At 48.5% G+C, this 25,328-nt stretch overlaps 2 protein-coding genes across 3 annotated transcripts; one reads left to right on the top strand and one right to left on the bottom strand.

Moving 5' to 3' along the window:
- Window positions 1-275: 275 nt before the first annotated feature.
- On the top strand, window positions 276-13,895 carry RAB1A (RAB1A, member RAS oncogene family; the record flags this gene model as incomplete). The annotated part of the gene is made up of 6 exons (XM_057383410.1): window positions 276-720; window positions 7,047-7,119; window positions 9,169-9,264; window positions 10,625-10,720; window positions 11,686-11,817; window positions 12,072-13,895. Coding segments are annotated over 6 exons (1,040 nt in total), but the record flags the coding sequence as incomplete, so codon positions are not given.
- A 911-nt stretch (window positions 13,896-14,806) lies between these two features.
- On the bottom strand, window positions 14,807-23,300 carry CEP68 (centrosomal protein 68). 2 transcript variants are annotated; one of them, XM_057383408.1, is made up of 7 exons: window positions 22,633-23,300; window positions 20,165-20,581; window positions 18,251-19,666; window positions 16,983-17,105; window positions 16,666-16,762; window positions 16,056-16,211; window positions 14,807-15,388 (listed from the first exon to the last, which is right to left on the bottom strand). In XM_057383408.1, the coding sequence occupies exons 1-7, from the start codon at window positions 22,633-22,635 to the stop codon at window positions 15,369-15,371; spliced, it is 2,232 nt and encodes a 743-aa protein (XP_057239391.1). In that variant the 5' UTR covers window positions 22,636-23,300; the 3' UTR covers window positions 14,807-15,368. The 2 variants fall into 2 exon arrangements, with proteins under 2 accessions (XP_057239391.1, XP_057239392.1); XM_057383409.1 differs by having other exon boundaries at window positions 20,165-23,300.
- Between the last annotated feature and the right edge of the window lie 2,028 nt (window positions 23,301-25,328).

Below are 25,328 nucleotides of genomic sequence, written 5' to 3'. Positions count from 1 at the left end.
GGAAGGAGGGATGGAAGGAAGAAGGGATGGAAGGAGGGATGGAAGGAAGAAGGGATGGAAGGAGGGATGGAAGAGGGATGGAAGAGAGATAGAAGGAGGGATGGAAGGAGGGATGGAAGGAGGGACGGAGCCCGGGATGGAACCCGAGTACGGCCCCGCCCCGCCCCGCCTCGCGCGCCGAAGCCCCGCCCCCGCCCCTCCCGCGCGCTGACTCGCCCGAGCTGCCACGTCTGCCCGCTGACGTCACCCCGGGCCGGCGCCTCCCGGCCAATCAGTGGCGYCGGCCGCTGCTCCGAGCCGACGGGGCCGAGGGAAGAAAGGCCGGCTAGTGCGCAAGCGCCAGCGCTGCCGCAGGGGCCGCCGGGAGAGCGAGTCCGCAGTAGGGGGCGCGGCCGGGCGGCGGCGGCGGCGCGAACTCGGTTTCCCGTCGCGCCCCTCGGCCGCCCCCCGGCCATGTAAGCGCTGCTCGGCGAGCGGCCGCCCCGTTTCCTGGTCGGGCTCCGGCGGCCATTTTGGGCTGAGGCGCAGCGCGGAGGCCGCGGAGCGGGCGCGGGCGGACGGGCCGAGCCGAGCGCCGGGCGATCGCGGCTCCCTCGGACCAGCGCACCGCGGAGCGCCTGCCTCGGCGGCGGGAGGTGCCGCCGCACCGCCCCCTCACAGCGCGCTCGCCGTCCCTCGGGCCGCGGGCCCCACGGACATGTCCAGCATGAACCCCGAATAGTGAGTGCGGGACGGGGCGGCTCCGGGGCCGCGCTGGGGGTTCCGCGGGGCGCGGGGAGACCGCGCTGGGGCCGCGGGTCCGAGGGCCCGAGCCCCCCCCACCCCGGGGGAGCCGCGCCCGGGCCCGAGCGCAGCGGGGGAGGAGGAGGGGTGGGGGGGCGGGAGGCAGCGCGGCCGCCCGGGGGTGGGTCCCGGCGGGGCCGGGGGGAGCTAAYGGGGGCCCCGCTGGGAACCGGCATCCGCCGCCCCGGCAGCGCTTTGGGGCGCAGCCATCGGCGATTTTCCCGAACCTCGGGAATGCACATCGGGGCCTGGAGTCCAACAAGTGAGCGGGGGGACACCGGCGCCCSGTGAATGCCGATCCCCCCGGCCGGTGGCGGCTCCGTAGCCAGGGGTCCACCCTTCGCTTTAGCTGCAAGTCATGTGTGTGTCACATGGCTCTTGCAAAACACTTCTTGCCTATGTAGATTTTGCAACGCTGTGACTTGATAATGAAACGCTCTTGGGGCTGTTGCGAGCTGAAATAGCACTTGCCTAGAAAACCTGGTGATGACACGAGGGGTTTTTGGGAGGGTCGTTRTGTGAGTGTGACCTTTTCCTTTAGTCGGCCTGCTCGGGAGTCCGGCTRTCTGCTCTCTGCCCAGGGGTTGTCTGTATTCTGGAAACTCGGAGACGTGTGTCCTGCCCACCAAGCTATCGGGAACAATAAGCTTTGTTTTGCTCAAGGCCTTTTTCAGTGAATAAGAGGAGGGAGTTAGTTTAGAAAGCACTTCAAAAATCAGCTGCGGTGCTCCCAAACCTTTAGCCATGTAGGGTGTGTTCAGGATCCAGATGCTGGCTTTGCTAGCACCCCAGTTTGGGGTGGTGAAGCCACTGTCCCATCTGAGTCCCCCACAGGAGTGGCTCTGGTACTGAAATGCACCTGTGATTTGACATTACTGCTCTGAATATCCTTGGACTCTGCTCTTGGAAGACACCCACAGTTTTTTTCCACACACCCGAGGCTCCTGACTCGTGTGGCCGTGGCTCCTGTGCTCTCCATTTATGTCAGTGGGGTTGGTTGTGAGCACTGAGTCCATTAAAATCACCTGAGGAGCAAACAAGTAGTCATCAGCTTGTGAGGGAGTTGGTGACAACCAGGAGGTACAGCCAGGAACTCGAGTTACATCTTGGCAAGATTGCATCACAAACTTGCTCATGTAGMTTTGGAAAACACTAAAACAGTACCTGGAGGTGGGCAGCAGATGAAAACCCARCAAACTGCTGGTGCCCGTGTGGTCCTAATGGCTCTCAAGAGTTAAACTCAAATTTACCTTGCAGAGTGCTGAGTTTTGTAGTGGGAAAACTGCCTGCAGAATGTTAGACCACTAAGAGGAGTGAGTTGGAGGGGGCTTTTTCCATAGATTCTTTTTTTTCCCCCTTTTTTTGCAGTCTCTCTGCTGTCTAGACTGATGCAGAGTTTAGTTCCTTGCAACGAGGTACCAAATGCTGAGGCCAATGTTTTGAGAGAGCCTCATTCTCAGTGAAGAGTGCTTGTTCCTGGTGGTGAGCATAGCTGAGTTCTTGAAAGTGAAACAAAGAGGAAAAGCTGTAGTTGGAGATTAACTCCTAATGTTAAATTGCCACTTCCTGAGAGGGTGGCGCCGGCAGGATGAGGGGAGGAGATGGGAAGGGTGTGGTGAGATGGACAGAAAATACCTGTCACTGTAATTGTGTACTTGRATCCGTGTTAAAACAGGAATAAGATTTAAGGGATTATGACATTCCTTCCAGTTCCCTGTAACAGATACATCCATTTGTGCTTTCAGAAGTGCCTTGCCTATAATGTAACAGTCTCACTTCCCTATCACAGCTTCAGATCAGGCTGCAGCCCCAAATCTTCTCCCCCAGGCATGCTAGAACTCCATCAGAAGTCAGTGGAATAGCTTATAGCTGTTAAAATTTTTAACTAAAGACCTAGTTCTTTCAGCTTCCCYGATWAAGCTACAGGGYTAGATCCTGCTCATGCAARGGKTTGAAGGGGAAGTRTGCTTCTGAGAGCTTCCTTGAAACTTCAGGGCTGTGGGACAGTCATGGGGGCTGTTTGTTTTTTTAGTTTTTTCATTGAGTGAAGGAGCTGARGAGGGGTGGATGAGAGATTAAAATGAGTATTTGGAAGCTAAATTCTGAAAACATCTGCCCAGCCAGCACTGGCATGTATTCCCTCTCTGTTCCTCCCTCCCTGCTGGTGTTTAAATGAGCAAAATGTCAATATTGACTTTGTTGTGACTAGGTCGTGTCAGGTTCAGCATTTCCTCCCTTTCTGCAACTTGAATGTAGTGGGCTGACTAACATAAACACACTGGTGGGTGCACTGCCCATACCAGCCAGGTTGTAGCTGGAGTTAATTGTGGTCAGTATTCTGTCTGGATCTTGTTCTGGATACCCTCAAGCACAGATGAGGAAACTCAGTGGGTTTTGGAGTAGATCTTGGGGGCTTCTTTTTGCATTCTTCACAAGTGCTGGGGAATACCAGTGAGGTGGGTTTCAGTCTTGTATGATGGTGGTTAGTAGATGATAATTGAGTGACAGCTCCTGGGTTGCTGGAATCRTCTGAAATCGTTTGTGTTCTAACCTTTCTAAACAGCAATCTGCCATGCAGAGTGGCATCGTGTCTTCTGGWTTCTGTTTACTTACACAAACTGTGTAATCAGAGTGACAGTCATGCTCCTCTTYAAAATTTCTGGGGTGGTAGAACAAAGACTGGGGATTGAGGTGCTGTGAGTACCTGTTTACTGTAAACTTGCAGCTGACATCAGTGATTAAAGCCAATTCCAGCAGTTCCTTGTTGCAGACAGATGACTACCTGGCCTTGTTTTGGCATAAAACCTTCCTGGCATTTAAAAAATCCCCACATGCCTCCTTAGATAAATTACATAAACAGCAGTATCTTAGAGGCCCACAGGTCCCTTGTTCCACACAGCTTTGGCCAGGTCCTTTCTTAAATTGATTGCCTGGTTTTGTGCTGAACTCACTGATGTGGGACTTGTGTGTATCAGGAGGATGCTGCACTGCTCAAAACATCAACACTGCTGTTTAGAGGTGCCTYTTTTTTTTCTTTCTTTTTTGGCAAGAGGCAGTTAAATTTAACATCTTTGTCCTTTATCTCTCTGGCAAGAGGAAGTTATGGGGAGGATTTGAAAACCTCCCTCTTACTCACCATACCCACCTGCCTTGCTGCACATGCTCTTCCAGTGTGCTCTTCTTAATGTCCCGAGTATGACTGGCTTATGTAAATGGTGAGAAATAATTGAATGATTAACCTGAATTCCCACTGTCTCCCAAGGAGCCTGGAGAAGGCTGTGCTGCATAGCTCAGTCAGCTTTAGGAAGGCTCCCTAAACTGTAGGAGCTGATGAGTTTGAAGTTTTCAGRTTTAAAGAGCAAAATTCAGTGGCTTCAGAAATGTCTTTGTGGCTTTTTTGGGGAGTAAATGCCAAATAACCTGTGTGGCTTGTTGGATGCATTGCTGCAGTTGGACCCCTTAATCCAAATGTTCTGTTGGTGTAGTTCAGCCTAGAAATAGGTTTTTGCAAATTTTTGTAGCTTGTTTGAATTTTATTGATTTAAACTGTTGCTGTACCCAAGAGCTGTCTCAGGTATCACACTCTGTCTAACAAACTGSACATTTGGTTCTCATGGCCTTGTATAGGCAACTGCTATATTTTAAAAGGTCCTGGAAGCTGTACCTTTTAAAGCTGTCAGCTGTACTTGGAAAGGAAAGCACTATAATATTAGAATATGGAGTATTTWAAAAAATTAAACCCCAAAGTTCTAWAAGTTCTACTTAYATTATTCCAAACTGATGAAAGGCTTACCTGCCAAAATTAGGTTTTTGTGACACAACACTCAYTTCTAAGGTCAGAGACAGAGCTAAGTCAGTAAAGGCTGTTTCCAGCTGTGCTGCAGCTGGACTGGTGCTGGCCCTGGTTTTGRTGGGGGTGAKGCAGGTGGCTTAAGGCCACTACATGAGCCTGTGGTTCTGGAAATACTGAAGCCCTAAGTCAGGGGACATCTGAGTAGCAAAGATATCAAACCCAGTATTTAAGGCTTCTGAGTTCTTGTTGTGTTAGCTAAACATTAGTTCTGTGTACACACTGTTATTGTTCTTGCTTGCTTCTGAAGAGCAAGAGATTTAATGGGTGGGTTTGGCTGGGAGCTGCTCTTAGCACRGAGATTAATAGAGGGAGACATGTTTTCTTCATGTTTGGGGCATGGGGGAACCTGAATTACTCTTGAAAACAACTGGAGGTTTTTAAGTGAATCTCAGACCCCCAGCTGAAGCCTTACCTATACCAGGAATGAGTTACATTAGGTTTTTTCCACTAATTTTAGTGAAGACAATATACTCTAATATTCATGTGTTAATATTCTCAAGGGGATTGTAACGTGCTGGAAGCTGTGATAATTTGACTTCAGGATTGCCGAAAATTCTATACTTGAAGAGAACTGAACAACCCAGACTTCCTGCAGGAGGTGGAAGGAGCTGTGTGAAAGCTGAGGCACAGTGGTGGGGAAGAAGGCATAGGTGTAACAGTGGAGCASGTCCTGGAGCTCTTGTTCTTTACCTTGGTCTCAGATTACTGAGTTTCTGCTGCTCTTGGGGACCAAACTGTTATTGGGGGTGAGAAACCTCCTGCTCTGTAATGGCTTCAGCCATCCTGAATCTACTGAGATGTGTGCATTGTGGAGTAATGCATCTATGTCCTCTGAACAGTTTGGGTTAATTGTCATTCTCCTAAAACCACCTTGCCTTGTGTTACTATGTGACTTGACAGGTGGAGTGGTGAATTCTGTGACTGTAAACTGCTAGGTATCCTTTGACTTAGGTTTTTTTTTTTTTAATGCTTTTAGTGCTTTTAGCTGTACACTCTGAGGGAAGGTTTCGTTTTTAAGGATTAGGTTTTTAGTTGCTACATTTAGCACTTCTGACTCTTCTGTAGCCTTGGCAGTAGAGCTGCAGAGGCTGGAGGTTTCAGCTGGGTGTGTTGTGCAGCCTGGGCCCAGCCAGGTGAGAGGCACTGGAGCAGAGGAGGGGTGGAAAGCCTTGGTTGACCATCTGCTTGGCTCTTATCAGCTGGGGATGGATGCAGTTTCCTGGCTGGATTCCTGCCAGCCAGAGGCAGTGTCGATTCTAGGGAATAGTAGGTGGGGACAGTTGACTTCAGGCATTTTACATACCCTTAATCTTTACTCRCCTTGCTTAAGTGGGCATAAAAGTATGGCTGTTAAAKTGTTGTGGTTAAGTGAGAGCAGGACTTAATCCTAGCCACTACAGGGCTGAAGAATTAACTGAGAATGAGTTAGTGTACTTCAGAAGCAAAATAACTTTGTGTAAGTGGTGGGTTGCTGTTTTTCTCTGCTGCTTGTTCTCTAGCATGAAATTTCCCCATTAGTCTTAGGACTAATACAAAAACTCCTGTTTTGCCAACAGTGAAATSTTCACTACTCTTTGAAGTGTAAATCTAGGTTGGTCGGTGACACTGTGCTTATTCTTTAATGTTGGGAAGACTCAACATTAAGCAAAAGATTTGTCAACTCTTCCAGTTTGTGTTGAGAATTACTAATACCACACCTGACATCCCCCAGAGATGTATYCTCATCTGGAAATGACCTGAGCATTGCTTTAATTCCTGGAAGGCAGGTGTGATATTGGTCACTGCTCACASTCTGTTGTGGTAGGTGGGTTTTTGCTTTAACAGACCACTACATTWGGTGTTCATTTGTATATTTAAATTGCATGTTGTGCTGTTGCATTCTGCTGGAACTTAAATATGAACTTGAACTGAGGAAAGAAATGGTTGGGTTTGGCAGTTGCTTGGTGTTGGTGAATCTGGGCAGTGGAATCAAACCTYTGAGTCTAGAGAAGCAAGGATAATGGCCCTGGAGGGCAGCAGGCTGCCAGCACCACCTTGTGTGTGTTGAGTTACTCAGCCAGACAAGGGGGTTGCACTCAATTGCAAAATATGATTTTCATCTCAGCTAGACCAGAAAGGACTGGGCTGGGACTGTGGTACTCCTGCTCACAGTCCCACTGCTATTCCCAGAGTAACTTCCTAGGAAGGCACAGTTCCACACAGAAATGCTGTGTTCAGAATGTCTACCTCACACTTACCTTGCCAAATAAATTGTATATAAACTGAATGGAGGAGCTTGGAGTTGTAGGTAACTTCCTTAGTAGTGAATTAATTTACCCTTCTCAAAAGTCATAATATACTGTCTGTAAGGAACTTCATTCTTGACAGTGTTTTTCATTAAGTGACCTAATTTTCTTTTTTCCTTCTGCAGTGACTATTTATTCAAGCTCCTTCTGATTGGAGACTCCGGTGTTGGGAAATCTTGCCTTCTACTTAGGTTTGCAGTAAGTGATCACGCATGAAAACTGTATCAAAGAGATACTTAGCAAGAATTGCCCTTTCAGGTAGCAGGGCTGATGTCTGACAGGCCTGGTTATACCAAAGAACAAGTATGGTATTGCTAACCCCTCCCTTCTTCTGAATTTGTGTCTRACTGATGTATTTGTTTGGGTAATAGTATCAAGAATATGTCCAGTGAAGATTAATTCTAATTTTCCTGTTACTTGAGAACAAGATACCTTAATTTAACTTCCATCATTAGAGTGGTGATAGAATGCTGAGGATGGAAGGAATTCTGAGGGTGTGCCCTCAGGAATGAGGAGTACAGACCTTGATCAGTTACTACTTGATAAGAACATTTCCAGCCAGATGAAGTTTGATATCTGCAGTGAAAAGATCTCCCAGTTGTTTAGTCAGAGAAGTAAATACTCTAGGAACAAAAAGGTGTTACACTTTCTTTAGTGAATGTTAAAATTGCTGGTGGGCTGTTCTGGCTCTAGTTTTCCTGAAACAAGAAAATACAAAATGGGTTTGACAGCTCTTAGTGGAAAAAGCTGAAGTCCAGTGAACTTCTTATCTTTGTCTATGCCAAAGTGCAGCTTTATATTGCCATGGGAGGAGAGGAAGAAAAGCAGAATACAGTGCACTAACTTAGAAACTTGAATGTGACATTACTGCAAGATGATGGCATCATTTTCACAGCCTGAGTGACACCTCTGGAAAAAGCCTGTTGTACCTGATGTTATTAATATGAAATGGTGATTTGGGGTGTACAAATAGCCTCAGCTAAAGCCATTATGGCTGCTGTTGGTACCAGTATGAGCAGTAGGAGGATGTCACCTGCCCTGCTCACAGTATGGAGGCAGTGGATTAGAAGTGACAACACAGCTGGAGCAGCACTCCCAGAGCAATCTAGGCTGCTTCTCTTGCAGATACTTTTGAATTAATTTTGGCTTCATGTGAATAATCCAACTTTTCTTTTTTGATAGCCAGCTTAAGTTTGTTCTSTGTTATCTGGTGTTTCTTCAACTGAGTAGCTTTTTCCCTTGGAAATKTGTTTTTCCAGCTAAGCTGTTTTACCCTGGTGTAAGGAATTACCACAGCATTCACATACCTGTGCTCTTGCTGCTGTAGGTTAAAGGTCATCAGGCTTTTCAAATATACCCTTTGGAATATTGAAATGTTAAGGAAATAAATGTCATGTCATTCTGAAAGGCTTAATACTTTATTCTTACTTGGATGTATTACCTAAGATGTCTTCCATTCACAGCCCAGAGAAATCCCTTGCTTTTGTGATACCTACTGGTTGCATAAAGCCTTTTGTACTWCATTGTACATGAAGTTCCATCCTTTGGGTACTTTAGGAATAGAARCTTCCTTCATGCTGACAAGCTGACAATCACTAGAAGGTAGCAAAGACTGACCCAGCAGTTTCTGTGTGCCTTAAGGCCTGTTGGAGACTGCAGCCMGGTCTCTGCAAGCTGCTGAAGCAGTGTTTTCCCTCCTGTATTGACACAGGCTGCAGAGCAGAGGACTTAGCATGARTACTCCAGCTGAAACTCTAACCTGCCTTAGCAACCAGCTGCAGCAGCAGAGGATCTGACATTCATGTGTGACTGAGGCAGGGCTTCTGACTTATTCTAGGGAGCTGCTGTGTRACACGGATGAAAAACCATCAAAAGAGAGTAAAAATCTGATGTGTTTTAATAACCATAGTGATTAATCTAAGTAGCTTTTCAGTCTGCCAACATGAGCAAAGACTGTTTTTTACACCACATCTCATGAGGACTTGTTGACATTACAGGATTKCCAGAAAAGCAGCTTTTTTTTGGACTGGTTTTTGCAACACAAGTTTGGTTGGTGCTTTTTAAAAGCTGCAGAATTTTTGAAAAGTAAATATTTGGTGGGAATGCTTAGCTGCCTCCTGTACTTTGCCTTGAGATCAGTCTGGTTTTACAAGGAAATTAAGTATCTTGGTCTGACTGGTGCATAATGAAGTAGGTGACTGCAGAAGAGGTGCACCTGGCTTGACTGATGTTCGCTTTCTCTCCTAGGATGACACGTACACAGAAAGTTACATCAGCACGATTGGTGTGGACTTCAAAATCAGAACTATAGAACTAGATGGGAAAACAATCAAGCTTCAGATAGTAAGTAGTATTTCTCATCTCCTGGGTCCTTCGATCTGTTGGAGCACAGAGTTATATTCATAGCTATTAATGGTTATCTKTATACTTTAAAATACAGGGGATATTTTCCYATTACAAGAGACAAGGCAGTTTTCACAAGACTTTAAGACTTCCTATGATCGGCCCTTAAGGAAGGGTGCTTATTATCAAGGCTGTTTGCCTGGAAGAGGAGATTCTGTGCTGGAGCACTCTTGTATCAAAATCAGTGTAGTTCTGCAGTATTTGGCAAGGATTTGTGTAAGTGTAGGAATACCACAAAGTTGTCCAAGATGCCTGAATTCCACAGCAGCTGTTACTACCAGGCTGCAYTGTCTTAAGTGCTGGAAACTCTGTTTTTGTTGATCTGAATGGAAAAACTGACACAAAGGCTTGTAACTGGCCTGGCTGCCTTAGCACTGGGTGGTGTTCTCTGGTTATGCTTTTGGCCTTTCACTTGGAATAAACAGGGGAAGAGACTTGGCAGTTCTTTAATCTTGAAGCACTCTAAAAGGGTGACTGGTGTGATGAAATCTAATATCTATGCAAGGTCAGACAATCCTTGTCAGCCACTGCTTCCAGCTCAGGCAGAGGCTCTCAGGACTTGAAGGCAATGACTCAGGGATTCAATGTTGTGGACCAGAGTCCAGCTTACAGCCAGAACCTTCAGACTCTAATGTAACTGTCCTGAGTGGAGAGCAGCCCACTAGGAATGCTGTCATCAATGCTGAAATCTGTCTGAGTCTGTTTTTAATGCACAGCCAGCCCTRTTCTTGACACAGCTCCAGGAAGAGAAATATTTGGGCGAGTCCTGCTCCCATCTTGGGTGGGAGAAGAGGTCAGGCACTTTATGACCCTTCTTAATTCTCCCAGCAGGAAAAGGGAATCAAGTTTGGTTTGAGCTGTTGCCTTTAAATACCTTTGCTGGAGCTTGTGTGCCAGGGAGSTTGAAGGGAGTGGCCATGTTGGAGACCTGCAGCTCTCTGACCTTATTCCTAACAGGTTTTCAAGCCCTGGCTTGTGTTTGCTCTTCTGACCATTGAACCGTGGCTTCTTCATGGGTCAGAACTGCTTAATGTTTTCCTCAGAGAAGTCTTTTGACTACACTTGGCTGCAACCAAGCAAATGAGCACCTTTGGAAAGTACCTAYGAAGTGTAATTCTCAGTTAAAATACATGACCTTCTTGAATACTGTTTGATGCATTCAGCTTCAGAGCTGCTGCTGCAGCTGTGGCCTGGATGTGGTTGTGGTTGGATGGCTGCTGTGCTGAGCTGTTTGTGGATGTTGATGTGGAACAGTGGCTCAGCCACGCTGCAGTAGCTGATCCTGTTACTTGTCTTGCAGTGGGACACGGCRGGACAGGAACGGTTTCGGACTATCACCTCCAGTTACTATAGAGGAGCTCATGGCATCATAGTTGTGTATGATGTTACAGATCAGGTAAGTGTCAAAACTGTGCCTGCAGAGTTTCTCCAGGCCCGGGAGGAAATAAAACCGGGAATTTAACAACKGGGCACATCTTAAGGAGACAGTGACAGAGTTCTCCAGGCTGTGTTAGGACTAAATGAATGTGTTTGGTGTGGCAGAAATAAAGGGAGCAGTGGGATTTGTGGCTTTTAAGCAGTTGTATCTTCGTCTTTACCTAAAACTTGGGGAGCAGGTATCTGGTTGTTTTGTGTGAATGCTTCTCACCCTGCCTTTGGTAGCAGGAAGTCTGAGTTACTGATGGATTACTRCTGAAAGATTTCTGAATGTACTTGTACTGTGGTCTACAGTAAAGACTGGCATTTGAAACAGAAAATTGTCAGCCTGTGTGCAGGATACAACTGAGCCAGTGTTTTCTGTGAAAGGATCTCTGAAGAGTCGGTGCAGTTGTTTGAAGGGCACTTGGGAAGTATAGGGTTTCCTGAACTAATAGAAAAAGAACACTTGTGTTCAGTCACTAAGTGGAATATTAATCCAGCATTTCTGAAATCAAAGGTTCTTCCAGCCTATCTACARCAAGGTGGCTTGCACCTAATACCCAATGCTTTCTAAATATGTGGGATTCATCTGGTTTCAGCTGTGTGCCRTGTCTCTTATCTCTGCTACAGGAGGAGGAGGAAGAGTCCCAGATGGTTGAAACTGTTGAATATTCAAGATACGGAGCAGGGAAAAATAACAGTGGAGGGAGTGCAGGAAGGGCTGATTGTGTAGGGCTGGGAACAGGTGCTCTATGAGCCCTGTGGGGTCTGGCCTGTTGCGAGGCCATCAGAGGAGTYTGGCAGCATTAAAGTGCTCTCCCATGGTTGTGAATCACATGGATAAAGGCACTGCTTCTTACTCTTTCCTGGTCATGACTAAAGGGGTAGTGCTGAACTTGCCCCTTTGTCAAGGGCCTTGCTTACGGTTCTCTTATCTTGTAGGAGTCTTTCAATAATGTCAAGCAGTGGCTGCAGGAGATAGACCGTTATGCCAGTGAAAACGTCAACAAGTTGTTGGTGGGGAACAAGTGTGATCTGACCACAAAGAAAGTAGTAGACTATACAACAGCAAAGGTATGTGGGGACTCATGTGTTTGCATRGCCGAGCATTTGCTCTGGTTTGTCATGCACTGAGGTTCCAGTGCAGGGAAGTGTCCCGGTGTCACAAATGGGGGCAGTTTAATGGMCCCCTGCCCTGCAAGTCCTCATCAGACTGGAGATGGGGTGTGGGGTGGAATCCAGGAACTTGTGGGTTATCCAGTGGTGCTCCAGGAAATGAGGTATGAACTTGTACATGAGCTTACTGTTCACTGTTTCTCGATTTGCAGGAATTTGCAGATTCTCTTGGAATTCCGTTTTTGGAAACCAGTGCAAAGAATGCCACAAATGTAGAACAGTCTTTCATGACCATGGCTGCCGAGATTAAAAAACGAATGGGTCCGGGAGCGACAGCTGGTGGTGCAGAGAAGTCCAATGTTAAAATTCAGAGCACTCCAGTCAAGCAGTCTAGTGGAGGTTGCTGCTAAAACTTGCCTCCCCCCTTTTGTCTCACAACAATGAATTTGCAATCTGAACCCAAGTGAAAAAAAAAAAAAATTGCCTGAATTGTACTGTATGTAGCTGCACTACAACAGATTCTTACCGTCTCCACAAAGGTCAGAGATTGTAAATGGTCAATACTGACTTTTTTTATTCCCTTGACTCAAGACAGCTAACTTCATTTTCAGAACTGTTTTAAACCTTTGTGTGCTGGTTTATAAACGTGTAATCCTTGTTGCTTTTCCTGATACCAGACTGTTTCCTGTGGTTGGTTAGGATGTATTTTTGTTTTGATGTTTCTATTGGCATGTTTAGATGTCAGGTTTAGTCTTCTGAAGATGAAGTTTAGCCATTTTGTATCAAACAGCACAACAGTGTCTGTCACTTTCCATGCATAAAATTTAGTAAGATATATGTAAGATCTGATTTGCTAGTTCCTTCTTGTAGAATTATAAATGGAGAGATCACACTATCTGATTAATAGTTTCTTCATACTCTGCATATAATTTGTGGCTGCAGAATATTGTAATTTGTTGCACAATATGTAACAAAACTGAAGAAATGTTTAATAAATATTGTACTTATTGGAAGTAATATCAAACTGTATGGTGATAAATATTGTCTTAATTTGTATGGCTAAGGGGGAAATCAGGCTTGCATTGTGCACAAAACAACATATCTGTGTGTGCAGCCATGGCTCAGACCTTCCCTGCAACTCGCCCAGTGACTATGGCCCCAAAGCCTGAGCTGTCATGGTGCTTAAGGCACGTGTGYTGTACCAGAAACACCCAGCCAAGGTTCATGAGGCATAATGCACTCTGAATGTACAACAGTTCCCTAACTTAGTCTTGGAACTTAATTTATTTCTCAAGGATTCTATGTAGGGAATTCCCGTCAGCTTYGCATAGCAGGGGAGAGAACAGTATTTCCCTAACACGAACGATTTCAGCATAACCTTGAGGAGGTATAACTTTCTACCAGTATATTATGTCTTTTCTATATACTGTTAATTCCATCCTCTTTTAATCACTATCTCCTGACTTAGTGCAACAGCTTAGCTTCTATTCCCTTCTGCAGCGAGGCACCAGGAGGGTGACATGGGGATAGCAAGGCCCCCACCAAACTGTTGCTCAAAGTAGGCGCTTTCAAACAATTTGGAACTAACCAGCAGCCAAGAGGTTTTTGGATGGTGTGTGATTCTTTGTACAGAGCTAATCAAATCATTAGTGCCTGATGTCTAGCTAAAAGCCACAGGAAAGCTAGCCTATAACACTTCCTATACATGTAAAATTGTTCAGCTTTATCTAAACTCAAATGTTCAGCCTATTCTGTAAATAGTCTCATGTTTGAAAGACCATGTAACATTCCCCTAGTAGTAAATACACCCTGTGATAGTAAAAATATAGCCTAGGTATGTTGTGAGGTATAAACTAAAACTGGTGCAAATATCCTCTGATTTTTTTTTTTTTGGGGGGGGGTGACTTTGGCTAACAGCTTTCTTCAACATAGTTGCATAAATCAACAGGCAATTGTAATACATAAAGTATTGTCATGGTTAAGTTGAACTCTTCCACTTGAGACCTTCACAATAAAGTGATGTGCTTTCTAGTAGAGATGTGCTTGTTGGTATAATTCATTAATAAATGTGACTGGCTCCTCCCCGGGAGCAGGAGGAGCAGTGAGTGCTGCTGAGATCAGGAAGTGAAGCAAAAGGAGGTGTGTTGAGGGTAAAACATCKTCCCTGCAGAGAGTGCACAAATGAACTTCAATGTCGAGATGCCTGCTACATACTATCCAAACCAATGTTAATATATACAGTAATAAAAGCATTGCAAAACCAGTTGGGCTACACCAGGTGTTTGGTGGTTCTTTGTTCCCCCCTCAGTCATCACTGGGTCACTGGGCTGGTGCTGTTCCATGCTGAAGCCTGAGGYTGTCAGGCTGAGCTGTGTGTGAGGGTAGAGCAGRCYTAAACGTCCTGGGAAAAGGCAYCATAGTCTCTTATCTATGAGCTGAAATATTAAATACTTTTGATACAATGAGCCAAAAAAATATTGCCCTTTAAGCCGAGGATGTAGAAGATGGGGAGAATATCAACTCCCACACCCGTAAGCCCCAAGGAATTATTTGCTGTAACTGCTTCATTACTTTGTGTTCACTTTCTGTTTGTGCAGAACAGAAACTTCTCTTGTACTCTGTTCACAGGAATGGCAGGAAATGATGTATTCTGCACAAGAACACGATGATCACCATTCAGGCTAAAGGTTAATTAAAGCCRAGTACCAACATTCTGTAACTTTTTCTGGCCACTTACCTTGTGCTGCTTCAGAGCTGCCTTTTCTGCTGGAGATAGGGTTTGGAAGCCCTTGCTGAATGTTCTGAGCAGTGATTTAACTGCAGTAGCTGGAAGGGGGAAGGCACAACCCTTCACCCTGGGAAACCAGCGCAGCACTAACACAGCGCCTGCCAGCAGCAGGTACCAGCAGGTTACACAGAACTGGGCTCCTCCTGATCTGTGCTTGCTTGTTTATTATTTTATTGGGATTTGGTATATTGGCTTTTGGTGTTTATGTATATGAAAACTGAAAGTTAAGTAGGCCCTGCTTGAGCAGGAGTGGTAATTATAAACAGGCCAGGAGTTTGCTCCCAAGAACCAGGAGGAGTTGCTATTTCTTGGCATGTCGCACCTATTTTTGACGAACATAAACAAACCATGAGAACAGGGCTATTAAAATCACACKGCTTTACTTAGCGAGCTCACGGCACACTATGGATTGCTCAGTTAAAAAACTCCGTGTTCCTGACGTTTTACTAACACAGAACAGCCCACTTTAATAAAAAAAGGGGAAGCTATGTTAAAAACAAACCAGAATAGGGCAGCTGTACATTCTTTACACAACTCTGGACATCCCAGCAGCTGCACACCTACTGTACAGGGCACCTTGCTCAAGTCATGGCACAAACSCACACTGAAATCAGCCCCATGGGCAACTGGGCACAGATTTTGGCATCTCTGGAGAGGTGATGGAGGTGTCTTGGTGCTTGCTGCAATTCTTCTCAGCCCTCCTGGGATGGACTAATGCAGCCTAGGTCTGACAGGCAGCACCTGAAATAAAATGAGGTGTTCGGTGCCATGCTTTGCCTGCAGTCTGACAAAGAAAGAAACCCCTATGCTCTAGTCCCACATCTCACCAGTGTAAAGGGTACAGCTGGGTAGAGGTAGAAATTAAAAAACACAACAAACCAAATTCTAATTAGGACACTGTTATCCTCTTCTAAGAGGCTGGCACTCCTGAAGGGAGATGGTCAAGAAATCAGCAATCAAGTTGTCTAGTCCCTATTTTGTACCTGAATTCACTTGCTTCCCTTTCCCACCATTATAYAGCAACCAAAATGTTTCTACGGAAATACAAAGCCAAAAAATACCCGTTCCTCATCTTCCCTCTGCTGTGCAAGGGATCTGGGGAGAGCAGGTGTCTGTGCTGGACCATTGCCAGCCCCCAGCCCTGAGTGACAGGGACCTGCAGAGCTGCCATCGCTCCCCTCATGCTCTTGGGTTTCATCAGCTGGTGCACTCGCACTGCTCTGCCCCGACACGGTTAAACATGCTGAGAAATCCATTTGAGTCTCCCCTGCCTTCTCAGGCTTTCCAACAGATTCAAAGAAATTACAACAAAGCCTGATKTTTGGTGTTTGCTAACTCCAGTGTTTCTGTTCCTGTGCTTCCTCCCCTCTTTGCCCACTGCAGCAAGGTTGGTTTTCCCCTTGCTTACCCACGGAGCAGCCGTGTGCTGCACCCTCCTTGTCCTGCCCTGCGTCCTTGCCCTGCACRGGGCCCACAGCAGCCAGGATGGACTGGTAAAAGCGCTCAGCGTGGCTTTCRAGCTCTTCCGACTGCTTGGCAATCAGACCCARCGTGTCTTTCAGAGCTGGAAAGCAAAAACATCTGAATGGAGGTGACAGGAACACGGCAATTCAGCATCTGTCAGAGCAGAGCTCTGCTCGCCCAGGCAGACTTTGGAAGGAAATGGAGTGTTAAAAATCAATAATGTGATGTTCATCCCATCCACATTGTGATGCAGCATTTGCAGGGGGTGGAGAGTGACCCAGGTTCATCATGAAGATGTAGAAATAGGGGGTCTTASAGAAAACCTTTGGAGCTGTGCAAGAAAGCCCATCCATAATGCAGCACTCGACCTCCAAAGCCCCTTTGGTGACTGCAGCTAAGCCCACCCTTTAGAAATCCCTTCTAAATCAGCACAGCAGCCACTCTAAGTGTGCTGTGGCACCGGCCMGGCCAGGTCAGGGAATSTGGGGGGCAGATGCTCCCTTGGCCRGCATCACTGTGTCCATKAGCAGCCCCACAYGAGTGCTCCTCCTCACCTGGTGAATTTGATGCCATGCAGTCCAGGAGAGCTTCTCCCCTCTCCAGTACGCTCTCAGTCAGGCTCCGGTGGTCGGCCACATCCTTCCTGAACTCCTGGCAAGGCAAGGAGAAGAGCAGCATTGCTTGGAAGGGTTTTTGAAAGACACACACCTGTGGCACGCTGCCCTGGGAGCAGTTTCCTCTAAGCAGATTCTGGTGCTCCCAAATTTGGCTTTGCAAACCCAGAGCACCCTGGACCATTCTGGTGATGCCTGGTTGTGCTGCCTGGAGCACAGGAGAGGGGGAAGGAAGCAGAGCCAAGGGTGACACCCACCAGGTAGCGGTGCAGCGATGCTGACACACTCTCGGCATCCGGCGAGGGTGGCACCCAGCTGCCRGTGACATCCGCCACATTGTACAGCCATCGGATCAGCTCTTCCAGCTGGCAGCAAAACATCTGCTCAACAAAGCATAAAAAAGGGGTCACGGATCTATTTCTGCAATAGACATGGGGCAAGGACAGGACAAGTGAGCCAGTGGTGTTTTGGAAAGCATCCATCTTCTGTTCCTCTCCCATCCCAGCACACAAACATCCCTAAGCTTGGGAAACCAAGGGTCAATAGGAAAAAGCCAAAAATTAACTTAAACTCCAAACAGTCCCTGCATTCACTGTGTGGCAAGAACGGAGGGTCACCATGAAATGTCTGCATGGAGAGGTGCTGGAGGCTGGTAGCATCCAGGCTGAAGRAAAAGGTTGGCCTCCATCACCTCCAAAGCCCAAGAGATCTCCTCTTCCTCCTCCTCCTCCTCCTCACTGGAGCTGTGCAATTAATTTGCAGTTGCTTTTCCCCAAGGGTTTGTCTCGTTCAATTAAGTGCTTTCATTTATTTTTAAAGTGTCTCRGTAAGGGATTATTTTTGTAAGATGCTGCATGAAACCCAGGGGCCTCTGCTGGCACCAAAGCAGCCAGCAGGGCAACGCAGGGGCCTCTGAAGGCTCAGGCSCTGCTCCTCCTCCTCAGGAGTTGCCATTAAGCTCAGCTGCTTTTCCCTGGCACTGTAATTTGGTGTGACAAATACAGAAAAGACCCTTYTAAATCAACAGTTATTTCCATACCAGAGGAGGGGATGAGTTTGCAGCTAAGTGCATGATAACACCCTTGTGCAAGCAGCCCAGCATCGTTTCCAAATTCATCCCAGCACTGGGGTGGGAAGAAAATGGAGAGGAGGGTGGGAGCAAAATGCTGGTGACAGGATGGCTGAAACATAAAAATCCACAAAATAATCAGGAAACCCTTCAGAGCTGCTGCAGCTCCTGCCTGGTGCAGCAGCGCTGCAGGATGGGCAGGCTGGGGGACCCAGCTGAGTGCCACATCTCCACCCAGCCTGGCCTGTGACACTGAGCCCCAGGGAAAGCAAGACGGGCTCCTGCTCCATCAGAAGRAATTATCTGCTCTGGTGAGCCCCCCTGCATAAATTACCACCAGCTGCCAGGCAGGACACATCATGCAGAACGGGAAGCCTTAATTAATTGTGCCATAAAGACAGGCACGTTTCATGTGAGATCTTCCCAGAATAAACTTTATTTCTGKTCTCAGCCTACCTTAACACAGTGGACAAGGGACTCGCTCTGCTGGCTCTTCTTTGGATGTCCCTTGAACCGTGGTTCACGTAGGTACAGCCCGTCCAATGWGTCCCTGAGACCAGCTGGTAGATGAAGCCCCCGGAGAGGATCCCTATGGATCCAGCCATACGATTCCGTGTTTTCCCAGCTGGGCTTTCGGGAGCTGTAGCATTGCCACAGCCCAGCATGACCCTCAATATTCTCTCTTTCATCCCTGCCTCTCGCTTCTCCAAAAGGAGCCAGCCTGGATGCAAGGGGCTGCCTGCTGGTGCTGTGATGTGGWAGGTTATGGTGGTCATGCCCGGGCRTCCTTATAGTTAAGGAAAGATTGGACAAAAAYTGAGCCAGCCTTTCCAGCTCCTGCAGTCTCGGAGGCAGGGAAAGAAATTCTTCTTCAGCCTCCCAGTCCTTCCTCAGGGGGAGCACTCCAGTGGTGGGTAAAAACCTATTGGTGCTTTTTGCCTGCCCTGCRTAGTTTGGGCAGGGGTTCCCTGTGGCAGCCCAGCTTCTCCTATTGGCAGCAGAGTACCCAGTTGAGTTTAGCCCAGCTGATTCCACCCTTACATCCTTAGTAAAACCTCTGGAAGGATGAGAGGAAGCTTTGGCAATAGGTGAAGGTTCATAGTACAAGCCAGCTCCTGAGCAGCCTCTTCTTCCATTCTTTGGGGTGGAGAATCTGTCTGCAGAGGCCATAAACTCCAAAAATCCATTTTCTCTGCTTCCCTGAGCCTGCCCAGCTCGGCCATARATGCTGGTGGACCTGGACGTGCCCTCAGGAGAAGAAGAAAAGCTGTCTAGAGCTATTCCCGAGTCATGGAGGAAAGGCTCCCGCATCCTTCCTAGCYTGTACCTTGGCTTCAGCGGGTAAGCATAATCCAGCAAGTCCTCGTACTCTTTATTGGGGTTCCAGTGGGGAGAGCTGCGGTCCGGGGACGGGGGCAGTGAATCCGGAATGGCACAGGCCCAGTAATCAGCTTGGTAGGAGGAGATCTCCCGGATGAGCCCCACGGTGCTGCGGTAATCGAGCAGAGAGCCCAGGGGCTCCTGCCTCTGCAGGGCCCTGCCTTCTGCTCCCCAGGTGGCCGTGGTGGCCACAGGAGAAGGGACACCCGTGCTGGCTGGCAAGCTTCCAGATGGCTCCTCGGAGGGGCCGTTTCCTTCTGAGGACAGAGCGCAGAGGCTCAGCACGGAGCGGCTCTGCCGGGCACTCTCGGGGCTGGGTGGGGTTTGGGGCTGCAGGAGCTCTGGGGTGGAAGGACACGGGGATTGAGTTCCCAGGCTTTGTCTCTGATGGCCAACGTGGGCACGGTGGCAGCTGCCAGCAAGGATGTTCTCAGCAGAGCTGCACTGGCTGGGAGGGCTGGACACTGGGTCCCAGTGGCCCGATGCCTTCACCTGCTCAAGGACAGGGTGGAAAAGGAAAGGGAGAGAAGAGACATGCATGAAATGAAGCACAGCATCCACACAAAAGGCTCCTTTGTCTGGAATATGGAGATAAAAGCCCAATCCTGGACCTGTCAGGCTGCAAGTGGAACTCTGTCCCATCTGTGGGATGGCCTGCATCTGCGCAGAGCAGGGCTTTTTTTTTTATGGAAAGGAATCTCAAGGGCTTTGGAAGCTGCACGAGTCATTTGACAGCAAGAGACTTATTTAAAGAGCACTGTCCTGAGCAAGTTCCCAGCTCTGCACTGGTAACATGGGGATGGAAGCAACAGCTTGGCTGTTGGAACCCAAAAGCCCCTTCTCACCACACGCCTGAGCTTGGGCAGGGGTGGGCACACTCCAGCTGGGAGAGATGGAAAATCCTTGCTGGGGCAGCCCTGACAAAGAAATCCCCACCTCTCCTGGGACCTCCCACTGGTACAGCAACACCTGCAGGTACAACCCTCTCACCTGCTGTTCTTCTGAGGAAAGGAACCGGTGTCCAATGCGACGAGGTGCAGGGCCACCATCAGCAGCTCTATCCATTAATGTGCCTGAGGGCTTTGCTCGTGCTCTGGGAAATCCGGATGCTGAAAACACTTCTGGGTGGCAGCTTGAGCCTCCCTGGGTAACACCAGTGGCCAGGTGGCTGTGTCTGGTCACTGCCATGCTCTCTGTCCCTTGCAGGCTGGGCTTGGCGTCCTCTGTCCCTAAAAGCTGGTGCAGGCTTCCCGCCAGCTCTGGGAAATTCGTCTCCACGTCTGCGCAGTCACACCTCCCATCGCCCTCAGTCTTCCCACTCAGCGAGGCTTCAGAAGGTGATTTTCCCACATCCACGGCCATCAGGACAGAGYTTCTTCCATGGGATGATGCTGAGCCTTGGGCTCTCTGAAATACAAAGCACGTGGCAATGGCATCCCACCGTCCCTTGTCTCCATGCCAGATGGGTTTGCCCAATAACAGAGTTTAAGTTGGGTGAGACTCCAAAATAGATAAAGGAACATCCTGGTACATCAGGTGGGACAGAGGAAAGAGCAAACCCTCACACCYCAGCAGCATTTTCTGGTTTTGAGGATGTGAACACAGGGAAAATCTAATTACAGCCCTGRCCATACCAAGAACAAACCTGGGCTTTACACCTTGCTGGCACCGGAGTCCTGCACTGATGGCCAATGTCACCAACACTTTGTGCACCATGAGGTCACTGGGCCCAAACAGGACATCATTAACTAGGACATGAAGCACCTACTGGCTGAGCTCTGAAGGTTGTCGGGGTGGAAACTTGAGAGTTTTTTAAAGATATAAACCYAAAATCTTAAAGTGGAAGCCACCCAGAAGCAAGAAGTAGCTATAAAAAGTTAGAGGGGGAGGTAGGAGGCTGTAAAACTCAAACCTGGTGCTCCGCTTGGTAGCTTCTACCTAAATGCATGAAATTAACTCTTTGGGTAATTAATGAATGGAAATACTTGCATTCACTTGGGCTTGAGTGAGGAGCTGCTGCAGGACAGCCCACGAGCCAAATCAAGGAGACTCCAGCCCAACCCAAGGTGCTGGCAGTAGGGAAATGTCAGCAGAGTGGTTTTGCTGGTATTCCCCCAACTGGTGCCAGCAAAGAGATCAGCCAAGGGAGCATCCACAGCAAATTCAACTAAAAGGAAATTAAAAAAAAAAAAAAAAGGAGGAAAGAACGAATTCCCAAACAATACTTGGAAGTGGGAAACAAGTCGATACTCGCTCCCTCATCAGCTCTTTTGTCACAGTCTCGTTTTATGATCCACCCCTCCCTCCGAGCAGCGGGGTTTTCCCACGGGCACAGGAACAAAGAGCGGCGGGAGGGAGGACGCGCCGGGTCTCCAGGGGAGACCAAATCCCCAGCGCAGGCACAACCCGCAGCCCGCTGTGSCCTCCCCAAAGCCGGCAGCTGATCCAGCAGCTGCTGAGGGGACAGGCACAGCCTGGGCTCCGCCAGCCCTCACTCAGTGCTCCCAGCCCACACCTGCATCCCCCACTCCATTATTTAAATTACCAAAGACAACCCTACGCACATCATGTCGTCTGAAATGGATTGCACTGCTCTCAGAAAGGTTGCATATCCACCCAAAGAAGGTGGAGTTGTTGTAAAAAACCGTSATCAATAAACCTACCCTTGTTTTGRGACTTRAAAAACRTATATAAAAGAAAGAAAAGCTCAACAAGATATCAAATCCGCCGTTAAAGTTTTAAAGTCAATGTGCTGTAACTAATAATCGACCTCAGGACAGCTTTATTTTTAAGCAGATGCCACRTTAAATTCAAAGGGATGTTAAACATCACGACCTCCWCYAGATTTAGTGATTTGAGTAAGGTGTCAGCCCAGAAAAAAACAACTGTAAAAAACACACTGAAGCTTGACCTMAAATCTGAAAAGCATGAGTTAAGCAACATAAAATAAAACTTGCAGGTCATGACCCATCTGTTAGTTTCCTAACTGTGTGGAGGAGGGCAAATATCCTGAACTTAAGATCATTTGTTATCTTACAAAGGCAGCATRCAGTGATTTACATTTCTACAATGCCATTGGTCTTTAAAAAAAGAGCAAGTGCTGGTTCACAGGTTCATTAAATCTCCAGAAGCTAATTGGATGCTAAAGAGAAACCAGGAAACCTGCCAATACACAGGAGTGAGAGTAAATCTGCTTACTGGAGGATTTGTACGGGTATTTAAAGGGACACCAGAGATCTCACTGCATTTTCCAAAGTCTCTAATTCAGGCAGCTGATTTCAATTAACTTCAGWGGGAGCTGGATCTCCAAACCACACCCGGACACAAGCGAGACAGGGATGTGATCCCACACACAGAACAATCGGGCAAAAAGTCATATTTAACAACAAAGTGAAAACACTGCTGCCACTAAGAACAAYTCYCAACTACACGAGCATCTAGAAAACAAGGTTTCTCACCATTCTCCAAAAATCCCACAAAAACTCAGAGGTCAGGTTACCAGCGGCAGCGACTCATCAAGATTAACCCTCACGACAGAAGAAGCAATCCCAAATCCTCGAGAAGGACTGAGGAGGGACGTACGACCACAGCTTTAGGCACGGTGGAAACTTTCCACTGGCCTCAAAAGCACAAGAAAACAACCAAAGCCCTCAATTGTCTCACAGAAACGCTACCCGTGGCCGTGTCTTTAGATAACAGAGGAAGACAGTGGGGCCGCTTCATTCATTTCAAAGGGAAGGTCCGCAGGGATCKCTCCTGAAAGGCGATCCCTGAGGTTTTTCAGGCCGTCAGAAGGGCCAAGGCGCTGCCCCAAGCCCGGCGGACAATGAGGGCTCTGTCCCRGGGAGCGGCTCCCACCGCCCGTGGGGATCGCTCGCCTGATGGAATTCAGTGAGCSCAGCGGATGCTGATGGAATTTCCGTCTCCCGACAGCTCCGCTTTAGCTGGGAGCATTTTTGGGGTTGTTTAGAGGAACACCCACACCGCTCTCGCCCCTCAGGCCTGCGGGTTGGTATTTTCTGCTCCTTCCCTTGCCCGCTTTCTGCCCGAAAAGCCTGTCCGCCGCTGGAAAAAAAAACGGCAATTAACCAAAAAAAGACAAGAAATGAAGGCAATGAGGCCGAGGAGGCGCCACACCCGGAGGTACCGGGATTCCAAAGGGAAAGCGGCCCGGACCCCCGGATCCCCCCCCGGGACCCCCCTCACAGCGCGCCCCGACCCTCACTCACCGAGCGGCGACCCCGCCCCGCCCCCCCCCGCGCCGGCAGCCAATGGGAGCGCAGGATGCGTCAGCACGCGCGCCCCCGCCGCCCGGCAGCCAATGGGAGCGGAGCTCGAGGCGGCCCCGCCTCGCGGCCATCGCTGACCCCGGCTCGGGTGGGACGGGGGCGACACGCGACAGCTCCGCCCCCTCAGCCAGCCAGGCCCCGCCCCTCAGACAGGCCCCGCCCCCCGGATCGGCCCCGCCCCGCTCCCGGTTCGGTTCCGCTGGGCACCGGGATCCTGCGGAGCGTCCCGGGATACCCTTGAGGAGCTGCTCTCAACGCCAGGGGCTTTCCTTGCGCCCCTACATTGACCTTCCCGGGGTTAAGCTGTGCCCTGGCAGCGGCACCGACTGAAAGCGGCCCTGCCCGCGCCGTCCGTGGCGAAGAGATCCCGGCACAGCTGCAGGAGGAGGTCCCGGTGAAACACCTCCCTCCGGTGGTGTGTCCTAGAGATGGATGATCCCTGCCCTCGGGGCAGCTTTCTGAAAGGATCCCCATGCCACGCTTTAAAGCAGGCTGCTCTGGGGCTTGTACCTGGCCAGACCCTTCTGTGGTGGCTGGAGCAGACATATTCCGACAAGTTCCCATACCATGCAGAAATACAAACCTTTCCCCTTGTTGCTGCCCATTGGCTGATTCTAGTTTTTGTCCATGTCACCTGCTCCTGGAGATTATTTCTTAGATAAAGCTGAGATTTTCTAGAGGTCATTTATCAGATAAAACCCTTTATGGACGACATTATTCTCAGCCAAAGGACCAAAGAGACATCCTGGGTTTGCTTTATCAGTTTGGCTATCTAGGGGAACAGCACCATGTATCCCAAATCCCTGGCTAGTGCTTTGSTCCTGGCCATGCTCCTTGGCCCTGTAGCGTGCTCCAGCTCTGCCACTCCTGTGTTATGGTCCAGATTCCCAGTGGCTGTGAACTGGGTTTACTCTGCTGCACCTAATGCAGCCAGCCYCATTTACATGCTGGAGGATCTTGCTTTTTCTTCCTGGAGAAACGCAGTGGGAGTATCTTTTCCAGGGCTGCTTCAAGAAGCGGGGCTGTAACACTGCAGTGTAACACGGTGGGTGCTCTCAGAAGAACTCACAGCCAAGAAAAAGCCCTGTTCCTGTGTAATATTTCTGTATTTGGGGTTTCTTTGATAAATATTTCAGTAAGACTTCCGGCAGGCTGCAAATCCCTCTGCCCCGGATGCACACTTGGGAGAGTTTTCTTTTTATTGGAATTCACACAGGCCCTTTCCCTTGTGAAAGAAAACCCCTTTAAAATGTTGTTTATTGCTTATTCTCCGGGGAGCCGCTTGCCTGCCAGCAGAGGCAGTGCTGATTTCAGGCGAGTGGAAAGGCGGAAACGCACACGGATGGGTCATGATTCATCCCCAGGCTGGGCTGTTTTTAGCCGGTTTAAATTACTCGGGAGCTGCCAGCATTGTTCTGGGAGCTCAATAGCACCCGGCTGCGGCATCGGCCCCGGCAGGAAAGAAAAGTCCGCGTCCTGTTCCGCTCCCCGATCAAACAAGGGCCAGGATGTCTGCAGGAACAGCCAGAGCGCTGAGAAACCTTTCCCCTCCCCTTGGGCTGAGTGGGTGTCAATAAACAAGGCGGGGAATCAACTGGTTCAAATAATCAAAGGAGCGATTATTTGAGAAATTCAGGGGAACAATACCGATTTTCTTCTGCTGGCRTCTGGCCCTCGTTGATAGGAACTTTGCTGAAGAGAAACTGGCTTATTTGATCTGTAATACAGGCTCAGCCCAGCCAAACTCCCATCCAAAGTCATGCAAGGCTGGTAAAGACAAACAAGGATATTTTCATGCTGATTTGAGACCTCAGGATTCTTTTTTTTTCAATCATAGGTTTTTCTAGCAAAAYCAAATTCTTTCT

The sequence above is a fragment of the Malurus melanocephalus genome, unplaced genomic scaffold (genome assembly GCF_030028575.1).
Source record: "Malurus melanocephalus ecotype Western Australia unplaced genomic scaffold, MMel_1.1 scaffold_630, whole genome shotgun sequence".
Classification (NCBI taxonomy): Eukaryota; Metazoa; Chordata; class Aves; order Passeriformes; family Maluridae; genus Malurus; species Malurus melanocephalus.
Note: the sequence above shows the minus strand (reverse complement) of the source record. Positions and strands in the feature narration are given on the sequence as shown.